Source organism: Chelonoidis abingdonii, chromosome 2 (assembly GCF_003597395.2).
Source record: "Chelonoidis abingdonii isolate Lonesome George chromosome 2, CheloAbing_2.0, whole genome shotgun sequence".
Lineage (NCBI taxonomy): Eukaryota > Metazoa > Chordata > Testudines > Testudinidae > Chelonoidis > Chelonoidis abingdonii.
The window spans coordinates 42876461-42897655 of record NC_133770.1 but is presented as its reverse complement, the minus strand read 5'-3'; the positions used below and the strand labels follow the sequence as shown (position 1 = coordinate 42897655).

The following is a 21195-nucleotide window of genomic DNA, read 5'->3' as shown; positions in this document are numbered from 1 at the left end:
TTATAACCTGGCCAAATTTGGTGGACTTTCATGGGGATGGCAAAAGGCACAACCCTGACACCAGGGCATCCCCCTGCCAAATTACAAGTCCCTGCCCCAGTGTTACCAATTCTTGTGATTTTTATCACAAATCTTGCTATATTTGGTGTTTTTCTTACAGCTCCAGCTTCTGAGATTAAAAAATTATATTAAAATCGCAGTTTTGGTTTAACTCCCTCCTCCCAACACACATACTATGATTCTAGCTCTCCTGGTTTCAGAGAAAAGCTTGATAACACAAAGACATTAAACCATAATGAAACCAACAGGCCAATAAAAAGAGCCCAATACTCACTATTTTAAAAAAATCTCATGATTTTTAAGCCACTTTCATAATTTTAAGTGCCTCATTCGTGATTACTGAGCATCTCAGGTTGGCAACACTGCTGCTCCAAAGCATGAAGTTTTTGGAGTAAATGATTATAATAATTTTTTTTAACATGGGCAAAACAATGTCTTTTTCTGAAACGTGGCTGAACTGTTTTTGTTGAAACTTTCCAAAGAAAAGTTCAGCTTTGGGGAAAATTTAATCTCAAATGCTTAAAATTTGGCAAATTATAAGCAAATGAAAGCAGGGTCTTATAATGAGAAGTATTAGGCAATTTAAGTGTCATTACCAGCTTGGCCCAGGATATTTTTCGTTTCCTTCAATGGTAAATGTCAGTGTTCTCCCACCATTAAATGCGGGGAAGAACAGAGCTACTGAAGAACAGAGAAATTAGGTAGTTTACATAGTGGGCACTGTGGTCTAATGGATTAAGCATGGATCAGGGCATCTCCGTTTTAATCCTGGTTCTGACCCTAACTCATTGTACGACACTGTGCATGTCATTTAGGGCTAAACTGAGCATCTAGGTTCAGCCTGTGTAAAAGGCAGCATGTACATGCACACAGGGAAGGAACTGTAACTCAGCCCTCAATCCTCTCCTCTTTCCCTCTTGCTCAGGTTGCTGCTTACTCTCCTTGCTTGAGCCTGACTAGCTCTCCTGAGGGAGGAGGGAGCTATGGCTTCATCTACTTCTTGGTCCTCCCAGATTCCTCATTCATGCTGGGCAGTATGGAAACGTAGCTAGATTTGTTAAAAATAAATAAATGGAAGTAACAAGACACCCAAAACCACCATAAATAAAAACAAAAATCATTTCATGTTGACTGTTTCTCAGCAAAGAACTAATGGCAGATAACTCTTAGGTCTTTTTTACAAAACATGCCACAGGAAAGTTCATCTAGTTCATTACAAAATAATATAATAAATAATTAAAGAGAAATGTCTAACATCAAAATTAATTAACATTTTGTGGGACATGATTTATTTTAGTGTGTTTTTCACATTCTCCCTCACAAAATTCACTGGCTTTCAACGAGTCTCCTACTCATAAGTGTGACATCGTCATACTTATGGGAACATGATCAAGCCTGCATTACTCTAGTTCTACTCCTCTCACTGGAGTTACAGTAGTGTAGAACTGGAGTAACACTGTGATGAATCTGGCACATTACTTTTTGATGCAATCTATACTTATCAACCAATTCATGCAACAGATTAAAAATGAGCATGAGCAAGGAAGTTAGCAGTTTTCTAAAGATTATGCATCCTTCTTCCTGGACATTCTTTTCTCTCTCCCATCATGTTCAGGATGGATATTGGGCAGCTAATGTTTGTGAAAAGAAACTTGGTTATATCTGCAAAAGGACACCTTTACCACAAGCTCCCAGGGAAGTGGGGAGCATCGATCCAGGCTGCCAGAGAGTAAGTGTGAAATTGATTATATGGGGATCTATAAAGGTCATTTAACCTATTGGATTTCATGCTCTTTAAAGTACTTTGTCTCTTCCCTCTGTTTAGTAACTACTTTTAAAGGAGCCTGGTGTTTTTTTCCCTTAGCAAGCTGCTCATGTATGTACAGTTTTTTTCATTTTTTTTCAGATGCAAATCTACTCTGAATTCATTTTTCATTTATCTGAATGCTTCCATCTCCTCCCTCTTCTTTATAATGGAGTCCAGTTTCCTTCTCAGTAATAGATATACATAAACCATTTTGGTTAACAAAAAGTCTTCACAACATCCTCTGTTTATTTAAGGCTCTTAACCCAATGAAATAACAAACATAGCACCCACCACGGGCCTTTCTGTCTCAAGTCTGTCTCAGGCCTTTCTGTCTCTTCATAGTCTTTAGCATCAACAACTAATAAGAAAAGGAAACCAATTCAAAGCAGAGAAGAATCTCCCTTCCCAACTGTCTGGTTCAGATTCCTTACTTGTGGGCTGGCTGGCTGGACTTTGAACATCCCCAGCAGGTGATGTTGTTCCTAGTCAGCAAACTTAGCAAGTCTCATCTGCCCAGAAATCCACTTGTTTACTCTATGCTGGTTTGGGGTAAGCCTCTGTAGTAGACTCAGGAGGAACAAGCCTAAGCTGGATCACAAGAGGTTCTTCTTTGAATTCTGAAGAGCCAGCATAGTCAGATATTGGTAGCTCTGGTTATATTTGAATAATTTAAATCATTTTTGTATTTCAGGGTTTTAGAGGCCACAATTCATGAGCTACATAGACATAATTTCCCTCTGAGCTGAGCAAAGTCAGGGTACATCTGCACTACAAGATTATTCCTATTTTACATAAACAGGTTTTGTAAAACAGATTGTATAAAGTCGAGTGCAGGCGGCCACACAAAGCACAGTAATTTGGCAGTGTGTGTCCATGTACTGAGGCTAACGTCGATTTCTGGAGCGTTGCATTGTGGGTAGCTATCCCGTAGCTATCCCATAGTTCCCGCAGTCTTCCCCGCCCATTGGAATTCTGGGGTTGAGATCCCAATGCATGATGAGGCAAAAACAGTGTAGCGGGTGATGCTGGGTAAATGTCGTCAGTCATTCCTTCCTCTGTGAAAGCAACGGCAGACAATCATTTCGCGCCCTTTTTCCCTGGATTGCCCTGGCAGACGCCATAGCATGGCAACCATGGAGCCCATTTTGCCTTTTGTCACTGTCACGTATGTGTACTGGATGATGCTGACAGAGGGTACTGCAGTGCTACACAGCAGCATTCATTTGCCTTTGCAAGGTAGCAGAGACGGTTACCAGTCGTTCTATAACCGTCTGCTGTGCCATTGTAAATTGGCAATGAGATAACGGTTATCAGTCGTTCTTTACCATCTGCTGCTGTTATGGGTGCTCCTGGCTGACCTTCGCTGAGGTTGGCCAGGGGGCTGCCAAAGACAAAAATGGGAATGACTCCCGGGTCATTCCCTCGTTTATGTTTTATCTAAAAAGAGTCAGTCCTGCCTAGAATATGGGACAAGTGTACTAGAGAACCAGTGTATCAGAGAACCAGAGAGCACAGCTGCTCCGTGTCAGATCCTGCAGAAATGATGAGCTGCATGACATTCTAGGGGTGCCCCTGCAACAACCCCACCGTTGCTTCCCTCCTCCCCAACCCTTCCTGGGCTACCGTGGCAGTGTCCCCCATTTGTGTGATGAAGTAATAAAGAATGCAGGAATAAGAAACACTGAGTTTTTAGTGAGATAAAATGAGGGGGAGGCAGCCTCCAGCTGCTATGATAGTCCAGGCAGGACATTAAACTGTGGGAGGAGAGGAGCCAGCACCCCACTGCTATGATAGTCCAGGCAGTACAGAATCTTTTCTTTAGACATGAAAGGGGGGGGCTGATGGAGCTCAGCCCCCAGTTGCTATGATGAAGAACGGTTACCAGCCGTTCTGTACATCTGCCGGAATGACCGGGAGTCATTCCTATTTTACCCAGGCGCCTTCGGCCGACCTCACCTGAGGCCAGCCAGGAGCACTCATGGATGATGACGAGACATGGCTATCAGTCCTTTTCACTGTACCGTCTGCCACCAGGGGAAGGGAGGGAGGGGATGCTGCTGTTCATGCCGCAGCACATTGTGCGCAGTCTACCAGCAGCATGCAGTAGACATACGGTGACATTGAAAAAAGTCAAAACAATTTTTTTCCCTTTCTTTCACGGGGTGGGAGGGGGGTAAATTGACGAGATATACCTGAACCACCCCGGACAATGTGTTTGACCCTACAGGCATTGGAGCTCAGCCAAGAATGCAAATACTTTTTGGAGACTGCGGGGACTGTGGGATAGCTGGAGTCCTCAGTCCCCCTTCCCTCCATGAGCATCCATTTGATTCTTTGGCTTTCCATTAAGCTCATCACACAGCACTGTGCTGTGGACTCTGTATCATAGCCTGGAGATTTTTTTCAAATGCTTTTGCATTTCGTCTTCTGTAACGGAGCTTTGATAGAACAGATTTGTCTCCCCATACAGCGATCAGATCCAGTAACTCCTGTACTGTCCATGCTGGAGCTCTTTTTGGATTTGGGACTGCATGGCCACCCGTGCTGATCAGAGCTCCACGCTGGGCAAACAGCGTTAAACCGATTTAACCCTTCACCCGTCCACATAATGAGGCCCTTAATATCGATATAAAGGGCTCTTTAAACCAGTTTCTGTACTCCTTCCCGACAAGAGGAGTAGCGCTGAAATCGGTATTGTCATGTCGGATTAGGGTTTAAACGCGTAGTGTAGACCAGGCCTCAGTGTTTTGTTCTTCTGGGGTGTGTGTAACCAAGCCTGAAAATCAGTGTAAGGCCATTCTGATCAGGAAAGATAATCTTCCACTCCAGGAAAATCATACCAACATAAGAGGAGGAAAAGATGGGTCAGGTGTGAGCTGTCCCGGCAGACCTCCTAGCATCATCCCCTGAGTAACAACAGTACTGATCTCTGTGGAGGCAGGGAGCTTCCTTTTGTTAAATAACAGCCCTGCCTATGTATGGTGATCACAATCTGTTCTATTTTCTTAACTGAGCTCATCAAATGTGAAAGAGCAGAACAGAATCAATATGTTAATCTGTCAAGAACTCATCTGTTTGCATCATGTATGTCACAGGGCTGGAAAAGACATGGTTTACACTGTTATTTGGTTGGACATACATTTGTAACATTCTCAGAAGCAAATAAGACATGTGAAAGGAGCAATGGTTACCTAGCTACTGTGGAAGACAGGTATGAAAAATATTTTTTTTCTACTTTTAAATTTGTGCTAATGATGGAAAAAGTGTTGATGGTTTTAAATTTTAAAATACTCGAGAACTTTTCTAGTGCTGAGCCAAATACAAAGGGTCTATACAGAAAAAATGAATGCCTGTGTGCCTTGAGGTTTTCTATAGTTTCTATTGTGGTACTATCCGAGTGCTTCCCAGGTAAAATTAGATTTGCAGAGATGGTTCCTCATGGGCTAAATGGAGTCTTTTATGCTATTCTCCGTTTCCTGGTTATAGGAAGGCTTTATTATTTATTCATTTGCTTCTTTTTCCTTCCAGGTCTTATTCTGACTTTTGATGTTCTGTTTCTGCTTCTGTTTCTGATATTAACCGTATCCTACAGCTCTATTATGACCTCATTTGGAAAGAAGAGACACTTCTGGGATTGGATTTTAACTTTCAAGTTTATATTTTGATTTGGTTTATTGAGATGAATACAGTGGTTTAAATTTGGTTTGACCATTCTTTCATGTTGCTTTCATGCATGCATCTACTTCTGTGCATCTCCATACTTCTTTGGATGCTCTATCATTTCAGAAATCCTTCCTTACTCTTATTCAGGATTTTCAAATAATGTTTTCTTATTTGTTTCCAGGTTTTCTTTCTGTCATCTCTTCTCACTGCTCAATCAAAGCATATGTAAACTATGCTTCTTGGTCCAGATTTGACTTGTGAGGGAAATGTAGTGCACACGTCTTTCAGTATTCAAAACTGTCAGTGTGTGACATGAGCCATCAGAATGTGTGACAAATGACCAAAATGTGGAACACCTTGCGTGCTGTACGTTGTGTCATAATTGACAATTCTAATGATTTAAATTAACAATTGATGGATTTGAATGACTTTTAATGGTTTATCATTTTAATTTTAATTGACGGATTGTAATAGTTGTAAATCTTTCTTTAAACTATTAGTTTAATTAGTTTATATAACCTTGAGGTGAAATATTTGAGCAAAAATATCAGGGGGAAAATATTTTTTAGTAATAGTTCCTTGTAAAAGAGTCAGCACCCACGTCTCCTGAGTGCCCCCTTGTGGTCAGGTGTGAGCCTGCTGTTTCTTAGTTCTTGGAATGAGGTGGCACCCACCTCTCACAAGCAACCCCCCTGGCCAGTGGTTTCTTTGGAGGGTCTTCAGTGACTCAGCCCTCTGGCCAAATCTCACACACTGTCTATATGTGGAACAGCACGAACAAACCCTTCTGGAGTATACAGTGTTTACTTTCCACCACAGCTTCCTCCCTGGAGACTTTGCCCTCTATACCAGTTCAACATGGCCCAGCAAGGTACCCTCCATTGATATGTCCTTTTCGGCAGCAACCTCACCCCGACTCCGCTTAGTCTTTAACTAGATCAACAGGGCCAATTTTGGTACCCTTGCTTGGTCTAGTTAGGTTTTGGGCTCAGTCCTCGCTTGGTCCCCTCAGCCATCCAGGAGTTCCTTCTTAGCTCCCCTGGTCTTCAGCAGCCCTCCGTGGGCTCAGCCCTGCCCTTACTGAGCTGTCTGTGGTCCGCTGTTCTTTCAGCTGGCCACAAACCTGGTTCTCTCTCTTCCAGTTCCAGGCAGCAACTGACTGCTTTGTCTCTGCTCCTCTTTTTATACGGTGCTCCATCAGCCCCTCGGATTGGCTGCTTCCCCTATAGCCGTTCTAGGCCACCTGGAGCGCTCCTCCTCTTCTCTTTTCTGAAGCAGGACCTCTGGACATAGTCCAGCCCATCACATTCCTTTATTAAAAATCAGAGGATAAAGGTTGGGAAATCTCTCTCAGCATATGGCCGTCTGTTTCCTAAGGCAGTGGTAGCCCCAAATTTAAACAACAAAACAAAATGCAACACATAAGGAACTAATAGACAGCCGCTCCATCATGACCATACTAGGATATGCCTCTGCTTTCTCCCTTCCAACTCTCTGACAAATGTATAATGTCTTATATTGTGCAGGAGGAGAAGGAATCATTCCAAATTATTAATAGGCCATAATTATCATGCTTCCTTTCTGGTGTCAGCAGCTGAATTTGTTCAAAGTATAAATTAATAGATTTAAACCAACCATTTTATCATCTTTTAATTCTTTTATCAAGTTTTCCGTTCTGAATGATTTCATTAAAGAGAAAAGCCATGATTAAATCTTAGTTTTGAAACATTATTTTCCTTAACAGAAATGAACAAGCCTATCTGATTAGTCTGATTGGGCTAAGGCCTGAAAAATATTTCTGGATCGGTCTTTCAGATGTAGAGAAACAACGGACTTTCAAGTGGACCGATGGTGAAACAGTTCTCTTCACTCATTGGAATTCAGCAATGCCTGGTATGCACTGCAGTGCTGTGCGATATGCGCTGTCTGTGGTTTTAGTATGTGTTAAGACTGGATATTGAAATTCCCATGAATTTCCACTCTCCGTCCTCTGGTGGATTAGACAGGTTTCAGCCATAGGCCCTCTTCTGTATTCTTGCAGGGGAATAAGGGAGGAGTAAGGAGCAGGCTAGCCACATTAAGATTAGCAGGCTGCTACTCTCCATCTTGTGTAGTTGTGAAAGCAGGGGCTCTGAAGGTCTAGAGACAATGCTAAGCAGGGGCTGAAGGGGCCTCAGCGTTTTCAGGACTTTATCATAGCATTAATGGTTGACGTAGTTCATCACACTGGGGAAAATTAGCGCTAGACATAAGTGGCCAAAAATTAGACCTATAGGGTGCGTAGTCGAGAAATGAAATAACGGCAAATATATAGATTATTAGATTAAAAATGGTCACACTAGAGTGGGAAAAAGTGACTATCAGTGTTCACCTTTTGTGAGTTTTCTCACCATTTGGCAGAGATGAGCTCATGGGATTTGTTAACGTGCCTGTGCTACTGTTCTGTGTATTCCTGTGACACATGGAACCAAGACCCAGGTTTTTAAACGTATGTAGGCATTGTTGCATTCAATGTTGCAACACCTAACCAATTAGAAGCCCAAATCTTAGTTTCAAATGGGATTTAGGCACAATTAATGGAATTTAGGCTCCTAAGTGCTAAATCCCTTTTGACAATAAGACTTTGCCTTCTAGGTGAGTTATGCATTGCAATGCTGAGCACAGCAATGCCTATATATCTTAAAAAATCTGGACCCAAGTGACTTTGCACCTGCATTACAATTTCCATCCTTTGGCTTATGAAAAACAAACCCAAATAGGAACGGAAACAGAAGTTTAATTTCTTTGAGAGAAATATGTAATTTTCAATTAGGTTTTTAAAATTTCTTTCATCAAGGAGGAAAATCAGGCTGTGTTGCCATGGGAACTGGAATTGAAGCTGGATTATGGGATGTTCTTAGTTGTGAGAAGACAGCCAAATTTCTCTGCAAACAGTGGGCTGAGGGCGTGACGCATCCTCTGATTCCACTAACAACTCTTGCCCCCGTGTGCCCTGAAGGCTGGGATTCAAGCAATTTTATTAGCTCATGCTTCAAAGTAAGTGCTAAACTTTCCTGCCTCATTCACTACACTCTGTCCATCCCATGCACTGAAAGTTAAAATATGCTCTCAGTTGTTCCCTAACCTGCATTGTGTAGCGAAATGCACACCTTTTAGAGATTCCATCTCACAACTCTATTGTCAATACCAAGTATTGGAAAATTATGAGTCGGGGTTCCACGAAATCATGATATTGGCTTAAAATCATGAGATTTTTTTTTTAAAAAAAAAATTGGATTCTTTTTTACATTGTTTTCAATCTTTTCCTCTCAACTATGAGGGCTTGAAACATACTTTTCTCTTTTTAAATGAAAGCTGAGATTCTCAGCTAATCGAACTGTATGGAACTCACGATAAAATCATGAGGGTTGGCAACAGTGTTAAGATAACATTTTCCATGAATAGACATAGGAACTTGGCACAATTCCAAACTTTTTGCACAAAGCACATACTGTGATAGCAAACAAACTCAGTTTCACGTTTGGCATCTGGTGGCACCTAGGCAAATAGAATATTAACATTTAAAAAGTGCTTTCCCTATTTACTTAAAAGATAAAATTCCTCACAAAGACTATATTAAGATAATATATACAAGAAAGCAAAGTAATTTACAGAAGCAAAAGTGAATCAGTGACTTCCTAGCCAAAGCTTCCCAGAGGCATTCTTCCATCTCTGTCTCCCAAGCATTCATTTACACTCTTCCCCTTCTATACCTGGGCAAGCATAAAGAGTAAACAAAGCTGAGGTTAAGCTCTTACTCCTCAGGGACTATGTAATTCTGTTACAATGTATCATACTCAGATTCTTATTTACTTATTTGGATTACCATTTATGAGATCAAATACTTTCCTTCTGCTGAGACCTCTTCCCCTAGACTTAAATAACCTTAATTATGGGCTCAGTCCTGCAAGGTGCTGAGCATTCCAGGCCCACAATCCAGCACAGCACTTAAGCATGTGCTTAAAGTCAGGGCCAGAGTGCTCAGCACCTTGCAGGACTGAGCCCTACATCCACATCTCCCTTTCGCGCCCATTACTTTGGGTTTTGCTCCAGTCATTTCTCAGTAATCTCCTGATTTTCACACCCCTTGGATATTTAGATATAATCACTCTATTTTTCTTCACCAGTTTCAGTGGTCAGAGCTCCTATTAAATTGTACAAACTAGCCTTTTCCCTCTCTGTGTATTGTGACAGCTATGGGTCTTCTCAGTCCTACCCTGTACTTTTGCTCAAACAAAGTGAAACAATGGACGCTAAGCATTAGGCATTCTATAATCCATATTCCAGGTGTTATTTTCCTTCTGGGTGTTCTTTTGATTTGGTTAGCTGGATTGTATGAAATCCCACTACTGAGAAAGTAGCTGCACAGGATGTTGTTTGATTTTATTACATAGGGAGGGTATTGTTATATAGTAACTTATTGTGAAATATGTCCTCATTAGATTTTTGTGAGAGAAGGAAACCAAAAGAAATCATGGTTTGAAGCTGAAGATTTTTGTAGAGAAATAGGAGGACACTTGATCACTATCAATAGAAAAGAAGAAAAGCATTTAATATGGCAGATGGTTTTGTGAGTATTTACAAAATTATTTATTCTTTCACTTTAATGACATTCTGAAAGGGTTTAGAAACCTAAATCTCACTTTCAAATGGGATTTAGGCATAGTTAATGGAATTTAGGCTCCTAAGTGCCTAAATCCCTTTTGACAATAAGACTTTGCCTTTTAGGTGAGTTATGCATTGCAATGCTGAGCACAGCCATGCCTGAAAGGGTTAATTTCAAGTAAATATCTGTTCCTTATATCTTTATCATTATACCCCACTTATTTTTTAATTATTGTATTTAAAATAAACCCCAGGAATTTGGCTGTAACAGGAATCTCAGAATTCAGGAACTTGATGTGCAAATCTGTGTGTGGGTTGGAGACTTCTAAAAGTGATGCAGAGTTAATTTATGATAATATATCAAATTTACTAACAATTGGAAGAGCTTTATGTCCTGACTATGAAAAGTTAATGGTGGTTGTTAGGATGGTTTTGTTTTTTGTTTTGTTTTGTTTTGCAAATGTAAATGCTAAAATTGGGCATCTAACTGCATGATTGCGCCCACAAATCAGGTAGTTAGACCTTTAACTGCTAGCATGAGCAGATGCCAAAATGGGTCCACAAAAATTGAGGTTGCTGTGAAACTTTTTTCAAAACTAGGCCACGTTAAGTGTGGCTGTACTCTGAAAAGTAACTCTATACGAATGATACAAAGTCTCAACATCTGGTGTTTCCCAGTGAATTCATATCAAAGGCTGTCATTGGCACATACAAGATTGTGGTTTTGTTTGTTTTTTCTTGTTGTTTAAATTGCCAGGCGATGGTGTACTATAAACTTATTTTTCCAATAGATTTAAGAGTGATTTAAGAGTGGGAAAGATACTTTTTGACACTTTGTCCATTTTAGTTTTATATATAATAATATGTAGGATGTATTTGTTTTTTAATTTGCTTTTTTCATTTTTGTTTTGCTTGGTCATCTGTCTACCAATAGATAGATTAGAGAGTCAGATCTTGTCTACCTTTTTTTCCTGGAAGTATCTATGGCTTAGTGTAGCTATAAGCTTTTTGGGTCAGGAACTCATTCCTGTGATGTGTTTATACAATACAGAGCACAAGGAAGCCTTGATCTCAGTCTGGGACTGTATCTGCTACTGCACTGGAAATAATAATGAGTATCATGAAAGTGAAACCTAAGCATTGAGAAACAGATTTTTAGTTAGTTAAATTGTTCTACAATTCTTTATTTTTGTTTTAAATTTTGTTGAAATCTCTTAATGCAAACTCCTAACATATAGTTGAGAGAAAAGATCTCCGAGAAAAGCCTGCACCCCTCACCACTTTGATAGAGGGCTGAGATAGCTCCCTCCCACTTCTCTGGCCCTTCGAGTTGTTCTCCATCAAAGACAAGGATGACAAATATTTGTATTCCCCGTGGGCCTGATGATCTGCTGCAGTCAAGATCTACTTGGTGTGGTAAACAGGAAGCACCCTCAGGAGCTGATTATGACACTCTGATCACTGGGCCAGTTCTGTGGTGGCTGCTAGTGGCTATTCTAAACTCTACCAGCTGGTAATGGTTCACAAGGAATTGTCTATCAGCTTAGAATTGTCAGAGACCAGAATGCCTCACATGGAAACTGTGACAGGTTTAGGGTAGGAGCTGGTTCTATGTCCTCTGGAGAGATGGGCATGTTTTTCTCCTACTGGAGTAACACAAACAGAGTGGAATATGGGCCAATATGTCTATGATAGAAAACAAGGAGAAAACACTTTTCCAAGAGGAATAGACTCATAGACTCATAGATTCATAGACTCGTAGGTCAGAAGGGACCAATATGATCATCTAGTCTGACCTCTTGCACAAAGCAGGCCACAGAACCCTACCCATCCACTTTTATAAAAACCCCTACATCATTGTACATCATGAAGAAAGGCAAATGAATATAAACACATTTTCTTCCTTTGTAGGTTCCTTTTCTGATATAATTTTATAGAGATTTCAAAATTTTTGAACTGTTGTAAGTTCTAAAACATCTTTTGTATAAAGGGCTTATATCATTGTCCTGTTATATACAACCACATATCAAATCATATAATATATTTTAGGGACAAAGGATTTATCTTTCAGCATTTCTGGATGGGTTTGATTTACTTGAATCCTGATGAAGGATATACCTGGATTGATGGTTCTCCAGTGAGTATATTAGTTGTTAGACTATCATTGTCTTTCTAGCTTTTATAATATCTTTTTTGTAATCTTTTCTGAGCCTTTTCTTACTCCTTTCCCATTCCCTCCTAAACTTTCAACAAGTGCAGTGGTTTAGTCTTCGCAGAGGCTATGGTGGAGGAAAAGAATCACTTCACCCCAGCCACACAACCATAAAACAGGAGCATATGCAATCTGAATCCCATGATGCATTCAGACTGGAAAATGTCTTCCATCACCCATGCTCTAGTGGTCTTCCCTGCTGCTTCATAATATATGGACATGGATATCAATCTGGAAGGAAGATGTGGGAGAAGGGAGCCTTGATCGTTAATAGGTTGATATATGTGGCTCAAAGACAGTTGAGACACTAGATCAGCATTACCCCTCAGAGCAATCTGTTTCCAACAGGGCCTATTCATGTCTGAGGTTGGACCAAAACTAGTCTGCCACCTCATGGAAGTGAGAATAGGCCCTGACCTCAGCCTGGAGATGATAAACTGACTTTGACGTAGGTAAAATAGAGTGCTTCTATAGGGATGTACTACACTTCCTCTGATTTTACACCCTTTTACAACCTCAATATTGCAGCCCTGAGTCATAGTTATCAACTAGTTGATGAAGTGGAGTAGATGTAATTTCTTCAGCCCATCAGGGTTGCCCTTTTCAGCTATATCTGTGTGCATATAGTACAAGGTGCTCATCTCCCTCTGTACAAAGGCTGAGCTTATTGGTTCCACAACACTTGCCCCTACTGGCCTCAGAAATGAAACACTTGAAAGGATCAACCCTTGAGGATTTTGACAATGCAATTCACAACTATAGAAGTAACTAGTAATAGAGCTGTGTTTCCACCATAGGTGATTTATGAAAACTGGAATGAAGAAGAACCCAATAATGACAAAGGAATTGAACATTGTGGAACATTTCAGGGAAGTCCAAAAATGCAGTGGAATGACTTGTATTGTGAGCATTTACTTAATTGGATTTGTGAAATAAAAAAAGGTAGGAATACTGATCTATTTAATTAGAGCAATATAAACAAAGTACGGTCAGTTTGTTGGACTAACTAAATTAAAAATAGGTGGGACACTGAGAATCACTCTTTGTTTGAAAGCACAGAAGGGAACACAGTAAATAAAGAGCAAGGCCATAAATTCTGATTTCTTAACTAAATACAGAAATACAGAAGGTCAAAAAAGGTCCCTTGTATTTTATCTGTGGCTGTAGCTCACTATATTGAAAAGGTTTGCAGTGCAAGGATGCCTATCTCTTTAAGAGGAGTATCTCTCTTTCTCATCTCCTCCCTTTATCTGGATCAGTTTTGTCCAAAGGAGAGCTAGAAGGCAGGAGGGATATAGCTTCAATTTCCTTGAGCAAAAGTAGTTCTGTTTTATATTGTCTGAGAATATAATAAAAGTGAATGGACCACTGGTGTAAAAATCACTCGCTCTGACAAGGAGTTAAAAATAGAGGTTGATTTAGCTTATACTAGCATTGTCCAAGGGACAGGGCTCTCAGCAGCAGAAAATCTACAAAAGGTCCTTGTGGCAACATGATTGACCCCAAAGCCCACTTTGTCATGTGGCTCACAGGCTGCCCCAATGTCACCCACACTCTAGCAAAACCCAAAAGTGAGTGGTACCACAAGGTGCTGTTTCCCTGGGAGTGCAGGGATTCAGAGAAATAAGGGTTATAGGAATAACTGACTGATACTGAAACAAATACTAAATAAAATAAATATTTAGCTTATTTTGACCCTCTGCCTAATTTTCCTTCCCTCCCCTCCCAAGTTGTGTGTAGAATTTCTGCCCCCTCCCCCTAGTTGAGTATTTGAGTACATAAGCAGAGGCCATGGGCACCAGAACCTGTCTGAACGAGAAGAGAGGGGCAATGTCATCTGTGGTACAGAAATATCTTTGAGGCAAGTTTGAAAGCACCCACTACCCATGCCCCTAAAATAAAAGGAAAGCTAGGGACACACAAAAAACTGGCTGAGAGTGAGGTGAGGGATGGCAGCAGCTAGCCCCAGGCAATGAAACTTCCAAACCCTTGAGATCCATCCTGACAGAGAGACTATCCTGGAACACCAGGAGATGTACTGGACTGTCACTTTAAAAACCATTTGTCATTGTACTGGACTGTCTCGTTAAAAACCATTTTCATTTGATTAATCAAAGTTATCTTTCTAGTAAATTACTCATGACTAGGATGTCATCAGAATATTGGCTTCTGTGTACCAACTGAGCAAGCACATCCTGTGCAGCCTCTTTTTAGCATTTTGAACACTATGTTTTGGTTGGTATCTGTTTATCAGTTCTCCACAAGGCTTGTCTGGAGGATTTGAGAAACTGTGGGTGGGAGCTCTGATCAGTTCATCTTCATCTTGGACAACCTTTCAGAAATAGAATGAAAAGAAGTAAACATTGTTATGAATAAGTATTAGTATTCTATCACTTTTGGGTCTCTGCAGAGAGAGGGTAGCAGTTCTGTTATCAGTTCCTGTATTTTGTAATGTTTAACTCTTTTGTTTGGCCTCGGTGTGACCAAGGGACTGTCTTTTGTACAATACAATATTGCTTATGCAGTGTCTTAACATACTGTTCCACAGGGAAGGGATTGTAAAAGTATATAAACTAGCATATTGATATTATATTTTGTAAAATCACCATTATTATTTCTATTGAAGCACTGCCAGGGCAACTGAAACATAGAGATTGGGAGAGCCCATAAACGGCAGAGATGTTGGAACTCTGGGACTCAGCACTCTCTTTTCACACAGTGCTGTCCTCAGTAACACAGCGCTCTAAACCAATGTCAGTTGTAAACTGAGTGCCAAATTCACCAGTATGCTTCAGCTGCTTTGCACTGCTCTAGCAACGTGAAGCACATGTAAACTCATCTCAATTAATCAGGGGCTTTGGCTATTTTGCACTAGCAAATCACTTTTAAATGTTAAAACCAAGAAAAAATTATTTTAGGCTGCTACTGCATGTGTTCAACTCAATGGAACCATCCTCTTTGGGTACCTTGGTTACTGTTCATGTATGAGATTCTGAGTAATTTTAAAAAATAAGACAAAGAAAACCAATTAGGTTAAGATGGAGCTAAGGATAGGAGAATTTTAGAGTAATTTAGAGAAATTAGATTTCAGGGATATTGTAATTGTGTTCAAACCAAGCATTACAAATCCAGGAACTTCAGAGTTCAGGTCACACTTAAAAGAAATCCAAATATGATAAGGTTGGAAAATGCACAATTAAGGCACCTAAACGACCTTAACTCTGCCCTGTAACGTCACCATGTGGGGAAAAATATGAAAAAAGCTAAAATAATTATAAATCACTTTTAAAATAATTATAAATCACAATGACCACAAACAATACTGTATGCGATCACTACAGGGCAAACTTAAGGTTATTTGACTGTTAGATCCCAAATTGAAGCAATAGCCTACAGAAGTCTGTTTCTCATTCATACTGTTTCCTAAAATCTTCCCCTCAAACAAAATCAGAGAAGGAAAGAGGAAAGGCAACAACAGAAATAATGGCCTTTGTGCAACCCCTTCCCCAGTAGGCATACTGAAGAAAGAAGAATTTTCAAGGGGCCAGACCTGGGGCAAGGGACAGGATGGTTTCTTCCTCATTGTCCACTTTCTAACTAGGGCATTAGAACTGTTCTGTTACAATTTCTGTTAGAGCCAGGCTTTGGGGCTCTATGTAAATCTAGCCCTTATAACCAGTGCTTAATTTGTACCAGGGGTTTGCTTGCACTGAGCCCTGGCACCTCTAGGCTTGGCAGTTTGTAGTCCCGGCACCTCTGGGCTTGCTGCATCAGTTATGAATGTAAAAAAACTGCTTAATCCCGACACCTCTTTCATTACAAATTAAGCACTGCTTACAATGTATCCTCCTGCATCACTTCCTTCCCACTCTGCCAGTGTTCCCACCTTGTCTGCCTCCTTCTTACTTTCTCAAACAGTCACCTCCATGGCTTCTTCCACACTGTCCTCTCTGCTTGGTTTGACTCCCCTGAACTCATCTGCAAGATGCCTACCCTCTCTGTCTTTAAATTTCTCTTTAAACTCCATTTTTCTAACACAAATGAAACCATCAGGATAACACAAGTCAGTGAGGACATGGAGAATTACTTGTAATATTTTTGAAAAATCGATTTCAAGCTTTGAATCCTCGTGTCTGGTTTGCACTGGTGTAAATGGCAGCATCACTGCTGACACAGGCCTGCAATGGCTTGCTCTACCATATCGTAGAATGTTAATGAAATAATTAATTTCTGTCTAAGTAGGAACATTGAGGGTCTGAACCCATGGATTTCACCTAAGGCAATATATTTTAGAGCACATTTAAAAGTACTCTACAGAGTGCATACTTATTGCAACCCAGTATTTTCTATGGACGTGTGTTTTCTTCAAATGTAACTATTCAATGATATTATTCTAAATGATAAATATATTTTATGTTAGTCTTGTGAAGTTCATGTCAAAAATCTGTGCAGTGCATAATATAATGCTTGATTCCCTTTTTTCCCCTGCAAGTCACTGTCATTAGCTACTGCACAAAACCAATTTCTATGAATAAGTGTTTGAAACATAGCTCATGCTGATATTTTGTTTTACAGGCATACCATTAAAACCTGAACCAAGTACCAAGTTTGGTAGGTATTTTTCCCTCTTGCCAGAAAAAAATACAACTGTATGATGAGAACGTGTGCAGTACAGATACACATATGTCACTTTATTTATCTTTCAGATTATAAAGTCACTGATGATGGTTGGGTTATGTATGAAGACAAGCAGTACTACTTCAGCACAGAAAATGTCCATATGGAGAAAGCTTGGGATATTTGCAAGAAGAAGTTTGCAGATCTTGCTGTCATTGACAGTGAAAGTGAAAGGAAATTTCTATGGAGATATGTAAGAGCCAGGCATATTGATTCAAAAATATGTTTAATATAGTGATCATAGACACCTCACGCTCTGCTTCCGAAACTTTGGAGAGAATGCAGAGAGTCGCTTCAGACCCAAACTACATCTCATCAGGAGTTAATTGTACAATAGACCAGCATGGTTAATTCATTACGTTTACATTTGTACATAAATTAACTTCTTAACAGCCAAATTGCAGTGCAAAATAATAATTACCAAACTCCGCTGCTGTTCCACTTGTGAGGGTCAAAAGTCCCAAAGATAATGGGAATTTGGACTGAGTCAGGCATGCAGGATAGGGCCTTAATGGCCTAATGAAACACCATCTAATGTTGATGTGAGTGCTTCCGGCATGAGCTGCAGCGAAGCAGTTGAGAAAATAAAGGCAATGATCCAGAGAAAAGCACAGGCCCACAATCTTATTTTAGGATTTTATTTAGTTTTGGTGAGTAGAGAAAAAGTATGTGGCTGCTGAGGAGGTAGAGAGGGAGATACTGCCCTGGGCTGTATTATCTTGTCTGTCTGAGCTCTGCAGAGCTGAGGAGCAGAGAGATGATGTGCATTCCTGTCCTATTCTATACATTCCTCCCACCCTCTCTCTTCCTGGCTTTACTTCCTATCCACAGCATGGATCCTGGATCTGTTCTCGGTGCCCCCTGGGATCCAAAGAAGGGGGGAAACAGCACCGCAAAGGTGGCTGAGCCCCTTCTAGTTTTCTGCTCAGTATAAAAGATAAATTGTTTTAAATTAGTGTAATCTCTTCATGTTTTAGATTTACACTAAAAACAGAATGAATTCATATTTCATTGGCCTAACTGTCAGCTTTGATCAAAAATTTAGGTAAGTAAAGAAGCAACTTTAAAGTGTGTAATGTGTAATGAATGACTGCTCTTTAGCGCTGCTATATTTGAGTTTCTTAGGTATTCCATTTCCAGGTTTGCTAACTGTGTTGTGAAAATTTACTCTAACTTAGTTTCAGCAGAAAAGTCTGTGTGAAAATGGTTTTCCAGTGTTATACAAACAAAATCTTTTCTTTTTCAATTTCTGAATTTTGGGAGGAAATGTGAGCCAGTCAAGTCTATGTGTTAAATTTCACCAGTTTATTTGTTTTGTTTGTATTATGTAAAGTTGTTCATCCAAAAGATGCCACACTCTGCAGATTTTCATTCTTGGGATTAGTGCCCCTTGCTATGGGCATATTTAGTGTGAGAAGTGTGGTTTCCTTTTTTCCAAAAAGGACAATCATATTGTCTACATCAGGGGTAGGCAACCTATGGCATGCGTGCCAAAGGTGGCACGCAAGCTGATTTTCAGTGGCACTCACACTGCCCAGGTCCTGGCCACTGGTCCGTGGAGCTCTGCATTTTAAATTAATATTAAATAAAACTTCTTAAACATTTTAGAAACTTTATTTACTTTACGTACAACAATAGTTTAGTTATATACTATAGACTTACAGGGCCGACTCTAGCCATTTCACCGTCCCAAGCAAGGAAGCATGCCGCAGGGAGTGCTCTGCCGCTCGCTGGTCCCACGGCTCTGGTGGACCTCCCACAGGTGTCCCTGCGGAGGGTCCGCTGGTCCCGCGGCTCTGGTGGACCTCCTGCAGGCGTGCCTGCAGATGATCCACTGGAGCCGCGGGATCAGCGGACCCTTCGCAGGGACACCTGCGGGAGCTCCACCAGAGCCGCCTGCCGCCCTCTCGGCAACCGGCAGAGTGCCCCCCGCGGCATGCCACCCCAAGCACGCACTTGGCGCGCTGGGGCCTGGAGCTGGCCCTGTAGACTTATAGAAAGAGACCTTCTAAAAAACGTTAAAATGTATTACTGGCACGCAAAACCTTAAATTAGAGTGAATGAATGAAGACTCGGCACACCACTTCTGAAAGGTTGCCGAACCCTGGTCAACCTGTACTCTTCATTTCATCATTCTTTCCCATTGATTCAGCAGGAAACAAGAACAGGATGGGACCAGACAGCTCTCTGTGGATCATTACTGTTTTAGAAATGTACTTGGAAAGGGTTTTCTGGAGCAGATGGGACTGGAGGAGCAGCATTGCCAATGCCAGCTCCCTCACCCTCACTGGAGCATTAAGAGGAGGGGAGGTCAAATGAGCTGCTAGAAATAAGTTCATTCTTCCACATCAGCATGCCAAGTAGAAAGAAAACAAATGAAGACCAAACATGCAGTGACATGCTCCCACCCCAGCACTAAAATCTTGAGGGAACAAAGAGATGACTGGGACACTAGTGAGACCTTGAGGTTTCAGGTTTTCTTAGCTTTTGGGGAAGGGCCTGACTTTTACTATATATGTGGCTGTACTAGTAAAATGGAGCAACAACAAGGTTGTGACCTATAGGTGATACTGTAATACAAACAATAAATAATAATAATAATAATGAATAAAGACTATGTCTGCTACTTGATGCGCAGGGCTTTCACCATGTAACTCTCACTATTGCGAATGGTATTTCTCTTAAATTTGTTTGCCAAATGATTCCTGTAATGCTAAAACAGTTATAAGGCTCAATATCCAGTAGCTACTGTCATACTGTTTCTTTTAGCTGGCTGGATGGAACCCCAGTGAACTATCTAGCCTGGGCCCCAAACGAACCCAACTTTGCAAATAATGATGAAAACTGTGTGGTCATGAACAAAGATTTTGGTGAGTAATGTGACAATATTTTTGGATAAATGTTAAGGAATGAGTTGTGATAGGGGTGGGATGAAGCCTCCAAAGAAATCTCAATTCTGTTTAACTGACAATGTCAGAGGCTCACCGTTCTGAGGGTGATACTACAAATGTCAATCTCCAAAAGTGATTTTCTCTATTTAACTTATTTCCAGGCTTTTGGAATGACATAAACTGTGGTATTAAAAATGCCTTTATTTGTGAAAGGCACAACCATTCTACTCACTCAGAATTTGCTCCAACAACACCTTCTCCTCTGGGAGGATGTCCTGAAACCTGGCTTTTGTTTAATAATAAGGTACAGTAATAAACATCTACACTATTTTTCAGGGAAATTAAATATGGAACAAATGAATTATTATCTTATATATCATTCTATACAGAAAACTGCATTCTAACTGGATGGTTGGGCCATTTTGGTGATGTCATACTCATATTTAAATCTCTAATAAATTAATTTGAGTGCTTTAAGTGCCTTTAACAAAGGAGTGATTTTTCTATCTGTTAGTAGGCCTAAACCAAAGTTATCCTTCTTTTTTCTGCTATTTGGGTTTGTTTTAGACAAGTTTAGTGAATGAAAATACCAACTGTTCTATTGAGCAGAAAGTCTAAATAGTTTTCTGAATGAGGGTGAACTGGAAAAAATGCAGTAGGTCCACTTTAAATAAATAGCAGGACATCTTAATGTTGTCAGCTTAAATATCAGCAAACTAATAGCTGACAAGGAAAACCAATATTCTTGTGAAAATACTACTTTGTTCCCTGGCTGTAGTAAATGGAAATAGACATGACCACAAGAACATGATAATAAGGAACTACTCCCCTTATGCAAGAGCAGGAAAAGAGAGAAGTAGCAAGTTTCATTAAGAAAAATATACCTCTTCAGTCAAAGAGCACTCAGACAAATCAAGGAGATAACTTTTTGTATCAGCATTGCAGAAAGAGAGTCAGATCTTCCTGCTAAATATATACGCACTGAATGAAAAACCTTCTTCTCATTTTATGTCTAACTGGATCACTGCCCAAACTATCCCAGAAACCAACTGAATGGGGAGATTTAGTTGTTGATTAAACTTTACAAAAGATTGATTACCCAGTGGGTCAGAGCCTCAGCAGGTGTAAATTGATACTGCTCCTTTCACTTCAAAGCTGGTTTACACTAGCTGAAAGTTTTGGCCTAAAAACTTTTATATGCTAGTGAGAGATCTAGACTTGAGAGAGATCTGGGAAAGCGG

The 21195-nt window shown here is 40.4% G+C and overlaps 1 protein-coding gene across 1 annotated transcript in view; it reads left to right on the top strand.

Annotated features, from left to right (window-relative positions):
* Window positions 1–21195, top strand: part of LOC116826249 (macrophage mannose receptor 1-like) — a 55580-nt gene that overhangs the window by 13402 nt on the left and 20983 nt on the right. The window contains 12 exon segments of the mRNA XM_075061941.1: window positions 1676–1789; window positions 4963–5078; window positions 7275–7423; window positions 8367–8566; window positions 10012–10139; window positions 12224–12311; window positions 13184–13328; window positions 16962–16997; window positions 17093–17256; window positions 18041–18108; window positions 19833–19933; window positions 20116–20258. Coding sequence (XP_074918042.1) covers window positions 1676–1789; window positions 4963–5078; window positions 7275–7423; window positions 8367–8566; window positions 10012–10139; window positions 12224–12311; window positions 13184–13328; window positions 16962–16997; window positions 17093–17256; window positions 18041–18108; window positions 19833–19933; window positions 20116–20258 — 1452 coding nt within the window.